The sequence below is a fragment of the Pteropus vampyrus genome, unplaced genomic scaffold, assembly GCF_000151845.1.
Source record: "Pteropus vampyrus isolate Shadow unplaced genomic scaffold, Pvam_2.0 Scaffold2, whole genome shotgun sequence".
NCBI classification, from domain to species: Eukaryota; Metazoa; Chordata; class Mammalia; order Chiroptera; family Pteropodidae; genus Pteropus; species Pteropus vampyrus.
In genome coordinates this window covers 12,719,291-12,727,825 of record NW_011888783.1, presented here as the reverse complement: position 1 = coordinate 12,727,825, position 8,535 = coordinate 12,719,291, and the positions used below count along the sequence as shown (strand labels likewise).

Sequence of the window (8,535 nt, the reverse complement as noted above, 5' to 3'; positions counted from 1 at the left end):
CCTCCCTCCCTCCCTCCCTCCCTCCCTCCCTTCCTTCCTTCCTCTCTCTCTCTTTCTTTCTTTTCTCTTTCAACTCATTTTTACTTCTCTTTCCAAGGAAGGTTGTGGTAGAGGATGCCTTTTGATGTATTCAATAGTCTCGAGGGAATACACTACTTTAGATTGCTGCAATGTTTATCATTTAACGTTAGCTTTAACTTCAGTAGAAGGCAGTATTTAAAAGCTTAGACTCGACAGTAAAATCTTGACTCACGTTCTGACTCCAACACTTACTGACTCTGTGTCATTAATTTAACCTTTCTGTGCTACTCTCTGTTCAGTCAGATATAAAATAAATTTAACAGTCATTATTCAAAGGCTTTTTGTGAAGATGGAATGAAATAATCCACAGAAAATATAGAGACAAGGATATAGAAAGCACTAAATATTTACTGTGACCACCATCATCATCATCAACACTATCATATGAGGTTACCAGTATCATTGAAATAGTGTTGCTATGTTAATATTAGATATAACTAGAAGAGAGGCAAAAACTTGAAGAAGAAAATAGAAATAGAACTACCAGACAACCCAGCAATTTCAGTTCTGGGCATTTATCTGAAGAAAACAAACAAACACTAATTTGGAAGATATATATATTCACCCCTGTGTTCATTACAGCATTTTTTTTAAATAGCCAAAATATGGAAGTGTCCATCGTTAGATGAATTGATAAAGTGTGTGTGTGTGTGTGTGTGTGTGTGTGTGTGTGTACACATATATATAATTATATACATATTATTCAGCAATAAAGAGAGTGAAATCTTGCCATTTGCAACACGATGGACTTAGAGAGTATTATGCTGAAAGAAATAAGTCAGACAGAAAAAGACGAACACCATATAATTTAATTTATATGTGGAATCTAAAAAGAACAAAACAAATGAACAAACAAAACTATAGAGAAACAGACCCTAGACACAGAGAACAAACTGATGGTTGCCAGAAGAGGGGGGTTTGGGGGGAATGGGTGAAAAACATGAAGAGGGAATAAGAGGTACAAACTTCTAGTTATAAAATAAGTAAGTCACAGGGATATAATGTACAGCATGGGGAATATAGTCAATAATATCATAATAACTTTGTACAGAGACAGATGGGTACTAGACATACTGTAGTGACCATTTTGTATGGTAATATAAATGTAGAATCACTATGTTGAAACTAATATAATGCCATATGTCAACTATAATAAAAAAAGAAAATAGAAGTTTCTAAATTATTTTGGATATTTTTCTTTGAAAGTGTTTTGTATAATTCACTTTATTTTTCTTTGAAAGTGTTTTGTATAATTCACTAATTGAATATAAAAATAGCTTAGATAAAATAATCAGATGAACAATTTCAGTGGAGTTAACATTCAGAGAGCAGTGGTCCAGTTTTCCTTATTACTGTCCTAAATTTGTATGAAAAGTGAGTCTATAGAGAAATTTGTAGCAACAGGCTAAACTATTTCCAGCAGTTCCTTTATGTCTTTGAAATAAAATTAAAGTAAATGACAAGCTCAACAGACCAGGAGACCTGTTCAGCAGATCATGTGGACTCTCATTTTGAAAGTCATGTCCCTTTCTGCAAGAGTTGAACTAAACCGTTCAGCTATTATTAAATGTCTCATTGTCTGTCTGTTTACCTACATTTTTAATACCAAGTACCCAGACTGCAGTCATGTTGGCAGATTTCCACTTGCTGCCCAGGAGGTATTAATTTCAGTGAACGCTACCCACGGAACAAACTTTTACCAAATGAAGAGCTGCAGTGAAATGTATGTTCTAGACTCTCGGTTTTAAGCTAACTATGCATCAAGTATCTCTGAGCAGAGAGAACAAAGGGCCGGTAAGTATTTCCACCTTCTCTGTGTGTTCTGAGTTCCTTAAAAAAACTGAACTGGAATGAACTTAGGTTCATCAGTTGTCACAAATGTACCACTCCGGTGGGGGATACTGATAGTGGGGGGAGCTATGCATGTGTGGGGGGCAGGAGGTATGTGAGAAGTCTTTGTACTTTACTCTCAGTTTTGCTATAAAGCTAAAACTACTCTGAAAAAGTCTTAAAAAAAAAAAAAAAAAACCCGGCTTGGAAATTATGTTGAAATTTTAGTATTTGAGAGGAAACTTGATTTTAAAAGAGTAATTCGCGGATTTATGTAACCCTTTTATTTAAACTGTTTATGTAATAACGTATTACACCTTGAAGGCATGTGACATGTGTTTCCAAGTCACTGTGAAAGAATTTGAAAATAGCCAGCTTGTGAAGAAAAGTACAAAAAAATATATAGCACAAATTATGATCTTAAAGGAAACCTTATGAAAAGAATTAATTTTTGTTACTGAAGATGTTGCCAAATTAACTTTGATGTGTTCCCCACTGACCGACCGACCAGTCATAGCTTTAAATCTTATAAACAAGAGCTCTGTGATTAATTCACTAGATGTTTCAGTTTAAAAAGTTTAAATATTTTTAAAAGTTCTATGCTATTGGAGCTGTGGTTTTTCTAATTCCAAGATGAAGCAACAAGACAGTTTTACACCTAATCGTGTGTTAATGATTGCTGAGGGACTGTTTTCTACAAATTAATCAGAGAACACTGCAAATTTTCAGAAATTTTTGACTGGCTGCAGTGTTCAATGTCTTGTATAGGTATGGGGTAGGCTGGGGGTAAAAGAGGTGGGATACTAAAATGAAGATGAGCTGGTCTCTACCTTCAAAGAGCACCCAAACTAACTAGAGTCCAAGACTAGGTATGGTAAGTTTGAAAATTGCCTTGTTTATGTCTGCAGATATTAAAAATGTAGCATTCAAGTACTTACATATTTAAAGATAATGGTTGCATATGTGATTCTATAACTTCAGGGATATTCTTTGGGTTTTAAAAACCATGAGTTGAAGATAGTTATTAAGGTAGTAAATTAATTCTTCATTATTGGATAGACAATGATAGTTGAGTTCTAGTGATATACCAATATAAGACTGCTCAAATTTGTATAAGAGCATTTGACTTCTTCGTTATCATTATGGAGGTTAAATGAAATAGCTTATTTTTTGAAGCTAATTACATTTATAATAATAGGTATCAGCTGGTGGTTTTATAAATTATGCTTTAATTTTTCAGTAAAATGTGGACCTACATTCGTGGTTATAAAATATTCATTTACTTACTTAGTAAACATTTTTATGATTCTCTGTGCCTTGGCAAATCAACAAAATTTGGGGTTTGGATTTTTATTGTACTGTGTTTGAAATGAATGAACCTTTTACTTTGCTTCCATAATATAAACTGTTTTGTAAAATCAGGTAGCGAAGAAAGTAATACATTCTTTGTGACATATGCTCGAGTATGTAATTTACAGATTCCATCCTGGTCCTGGTTTGTTTGGTCTCTAACCCTTCTGATCTACGAAATCCTAGCAACATTTCAGTATCTATCCCTTGGTATCTACAGAAACAAAACTTATTTTTATCAAACTTTAAATATCCTAAATTGACTTCTGTGTCTGTGGCTGATTTGCAAATTAAGGGATTAAGTTTCCTTCCACTGGCTAAATTCCTAATCCTTTATTTTCTATTTACATAGTTGCTAAGGTCAAGTTTCTTTCCAAGTTTTGCTTTTCTTGACATGTTTATTTGTCAGAGTCAGGGGAGGGGGATAGAGGAGGTGATGTGTGTTTTATTGCCCAGCAACCTGCAAGTATAAGAATACGGGATGGTCCTTAAGTAGACACTTAGGTCAAAGATATTTCACTGGAAAAATTAAAGTAAGTAAAAGCAGTAGCAACATGGAACAGGATTAATGCATATGTTTATACAAATTTGTTCAGACTTATTTAGTCTTTTGTTTAATAAGACATCTCTCTCTATAAGCATCATTTTTGTCCATTTTGTTCTCTGACACCCTGTCATCTGCCCCGGGCACAGTATAGGTGCCAACAATGCTTTGTTGATTAATTGAATCACCACATGAGTAAATGAATGAATGAGTGACACATTTCACTGGCAGTTTCTGGTCTTCTACTTTATTATGTTTACTTTATTGAACTTTTTGGTTGATATTCTATTAAATAGTAAGGTAAGAACAGGTACTTAGATGTTTAGTTTCTAAATGATTCTAATTAATGATTTTTAAAAATGATAGAATCGGTTTTTTCCTGTAGGAATTTATCTCATATTTTGAAGTTACTTATCTGTTATGGGCAAGGTAAAAGCATTTTTATATCTCTATAATACAGTTACACCTATATCTTTTCTGCTTATGGTTCTTTTTTTTTAGAAAATCAACTCATGCATTTGAAAAAATACTTATATGATTTTTTTAATCTTCATAGAATTTACATTTAATGAAGTTTTGCTCAGATGTATTTGAAGAGTATGTGAAACAAGGTTTATTTTCCTCTTACAGGTTTGTGTTATATGTCAGGATAATTTAGGGTTATTATTGAATACATTTATATAATTTAGCTGAAAGTAGATTAAATAGTTTTAAAGAAATTTCAAAATGTGTTAATTTTTTAAGCAATGCGTTTTTCATCAAAAGAAGCATTATGAGCAAGGGAATAACATATGCAGGTTAGAATTCTCCATTTTAATAATAAATACAAAAATTTAATGGTAGTTCTTCTAGAACAATGGGTCTCAAAGTTTTGGTTTCAGGAACCCTTTACATTCTTAAAAATTACTGAAGACTTCAAAGAGCTTTTGTTTATGTGGGTATGTCTGCCTATATTTACTGTATTCGAAATTAAAATAGAATTTTAAAATATTTATTTAAAAATAACAATAGACTCACCACCTGTTAGCGTAAATAACATTTTTTTAAATTTTAAAATATATTTCCAAAGCAAGTTTTTGTGAGTAGAGTGGTACTGCTTTAAATTTTTGCACCTCTCTCTGACAGCCTGAATTCCTACATCTGCTTCTGTTTAATATGTTTCAATATGGCGTGTTATGTATCCTCTAGAAAACCCCACTGTGTACTAGTGAGAAAATGCAAGTAAAAAAGGCAAATAATTTCTTAGCATTGTATAAATATACTTTTCATCTCACAGGCCCCCTGAAAGGGCCTTGGACCACCTTTTGAGAACCGCTGCTCCAGAGCTAGTGGGATGGGAGGGCGAGTAGCACTGAGGGGAGGAGGGGACTTTGACTTTTCCTTTTACACATTTCTATGTCATTTTTGAATTTTTTATAATGAGCATAATAATCCTTCTGTCATTTTAAAACACACACAAAAATAAAATGAAAGGGTGTGTGTGGCGGGGAAGATAATTACATCCGAAAAGAAGGTAATACAATTTTTGTTTAAACATCAAAAAAAATTCTCATTTTAGTTTCTAATTATATAATATTGGAAAAATCGAAACTTAGAATTTAGCTGATATATTTTAAATAGGATCCTAGCCAAACAAGCAAATAATGCCAGACTCAGGTCATTTGTTCCCATTTTGTTTGTTAAAGATATGAACACTCACCTCCAGCTTTTCACTCTATGGTATGCCTTTGCTTTTGACTGTCCCACAAATGGCACTGGCACAGTTATGGACACTCAGCCATGTATTTTCTCTGCAAATTAAAGTAAATCCAGGAATGGAAAGAACAGAGTTAATGCTTAAGTTAATGCTTGAAATGTCCTTGGACACTATAGATATCAGATTAAGAATTATTCCTGCTCCCCGCCTAACTTTATATTTGGTCACAAAATACCTGTTCTTATTTCTTCTGTGTCCTCACATCTTGGAGAAATAGGAACAATTCACAAACCTGTCACTTCAGTTATTCTTTTTCTATTAAATAACTTAAAAATGAATTCAGGTAGCACTTTTAAAATCTATGATCAGACCCCTTGTTTTCAAGGAAATAGAAATAACTAAAAGCTTTAAAACTTACAAAGAAATTAGAATAATTGGCTCAGGTCAAAGTGTAATTTTCTTCATGAAAAAGAAAATATTAATATAATAGTTTTCCAGTGAGATATCAAAAGTAGAGACCTTAATAAATAAAATACTAACCTGTCTATTGAAACAATGAAATAGCCTATGTCTAAATATTAACTACATTTAGTCATTTCTCTGATATCTTTCAAAATTATTGCTCCATAGAAAGTACTTAATGTTTTTTCCAAATGTACAAGTAATATCTTCTTATTGCATTAAAAATTAGAAAAATATTAAGAAAAATTTTAAAATTACTTATAATCCTGCCACCTTTGGATAGCTACAGTTAATTTTCTGAAATATATTTCGATTATATGTATAACATCATATTTGATACGTTTTTTATAGCCCGTTTTTTCAGTTGACAGAACATCATGGGTGATGTTTGCATATCAATAAACATAGATCCATATTGTCATTTTTTAAAATCACTGCATGGTGTTTCCTTATAAGTTTTGCTATTCTTATATATATTAGGTATTTTTTACTATAATAAATAATGCCATAGTAAACATATCTGTTGTTACGTATTTGCATACCTATCTGATTATTTCCTTAGGGATTGCTGGATCAGTGAGTCATGTACTTCTTTTTCCGAAGACTTTTAAATAAAATTGCAAAGTTCCTCTTTAGATAGATCATACCCAACTTATATTCCCTTTCCCTCAACCCTAATCTGTTCTTGAATCTGATGATTTAAAAAAATCATTGCTTGGGTTTTCATTTCTTTGAATGCTTCGGAGGTTGAGGTGAACGTCTTTTCAAATGTTCCGTGTGAGTTGCCCGTTCATGTACTTTGCCTATTTTTCTGTTGGAGTGTTATCTTACTGATTTATAAATGCTTTTTATAGTCTTTGTAAAATACATTTACTGTTTATTGCACTTGGATTTTTTTCTTCTCTGTGCATTGAAGAATTATTATATGATTCTATAATTATAATAAAATATAAGGTTTATAAAAAATTCTAGAGACTAAATGGTATTAAGACTCTGGGCTTTTGGTTGTAGACCCATCTCTTTGTCTATTGCCATTGGAAAGGTGAGCAGATATTTTTAGCTGAGGCTAATTGTCTTAAGTAATAGAATACCACTTTCAGAAAGATAAAAATATTGAGACTTACTCTGTGTTTTTGTAATTTGTATGATCTCTGACTCCTTTTCTAAAACTGAAACTAGTATTGCAGTAGCACCTTCAGCAGCAAATCGATAAGCGGGGACAATAAAATCCTGTGCGGACATTTTTCTGACTTGCTGCTGCCTTTGGACTCAGAAACTTGTCATTTTTAACATAGCCCACCGTTTTTACTGTGATCTGTGTGATCTCACCCCCATGCCTATCCACATGAGAAATGGGTTACCTAACCCTGGGCTGTATTTCCATTTATTTTCAGAGTATCCATATACTAGAGAGGACTGCTTCCTCTGGCACTGAGCCCTCCATAAGTCGGCAGCTGCTAGAACCGGAGCCAGTCTCCCTCTCCAAGGTCAGTGATGAGATGTGGTGCTTTCTCAGATGGCATGATACCTGCCCTGAGCCAGCTGAACTGTAAATGACTCTTACACTGACTCCTCTAAGGGAGCTGTGACACCCTGGTAAGGCTGCTCTTCCACTTCTTTATGCCTCCAGTATGTAGGGTTTCTCTGCCCTGAGTAAAGAGGCAAGATGAAAGTATATTTTGCTGAGATTTGCAGGGTTACATACAGAAGTCCAGCATTCTCTTTATTTTAAGGAGAAAGGTCAAGAGAAACTATTGTCATTTGCTGTTGGAGAAATGAGAAAATATTTCTATATCAAACTAGTAGGGAAAAAGAAAAACTGGATCTAGTAATAACAACAACGACACCTACCATTACCATTATTGCCCGTGCACTGCATACCAGGCACTGTGCTGATATGTTTCAACACGTCGTCCCACTTCATGTAACCCTTATGAACAGCTCCAGGCAGTGTGGGTATTTATTACATTTTTCAAATGTGGAAACTGAGAGTTTGTAACTTGCCCAAAGTAAACAAACAAACAAACAAACAAACAAAAAACTACTAAGCAACAGAGCAGGGATTCAAACTTAGACCTTTTTAAGCTCTACCCGGCTGCAAGTAAAATCGTATCTACTCAGAGGGGCTGTTGTACATTCAGACTTCTGGTCTCCTTCTTACATCTAGCCTTCTGAGTGGTGAGCTCTGAGGAAAATACTGCAGATTATTGATTAAGATCTTTTTTGTCTCATGAAAGCCAGTGTTCTCTCCCCTTCAGCCTTCTGTTCCTTCTAGTAGGGAAACATGTGAATTTACTTATGTCTAAAATGCAAAAATCATAAAGAAAAGTTGAGGAGACACCATCCTACTCATCCCCACCCCTAACCCGACTCCCTGGGATTTTCAGTGGGCTGGCTCCTCCATCAAGAAACTCAGAAAATAGAATGCCTGAGGATTTTGAATTGAAATATAAAAATAGCACTTTGTTTCCAAAAAAATGTTAGCTTCTAAATATGTACAACTGATCCTTCCACCTTGCTGGCCCTTTATTAAACAGAATCTTTAAAGAACACTACTACCCTAGTGCTGTGA

At 33.8% G+C, this 8,535-nt stretch overlaps 1 protein-coding gene across 1 annotated transcript in view; it reads left to right on the top strand.

The window, feature by feature from the left end:
- OSBPL6 (oxysterol binding protein like 6) overlaps positions 1–8,535 on the top strand; it is an 83,030-nt gene that overhangs the window by 10,659 nt on the left and 63,836 nt on the right. The window contains exon 2 of the mRNA XM_023529159.1: positions 7,358–7,450. Within this exon, the coding sequence (XP_023384927.1) occupies positions 7,358–7,450 (93 nt within the window). The remainder of the gene's footprint in view (positions 1–7,357; positions 7,451–8,535) is intronic.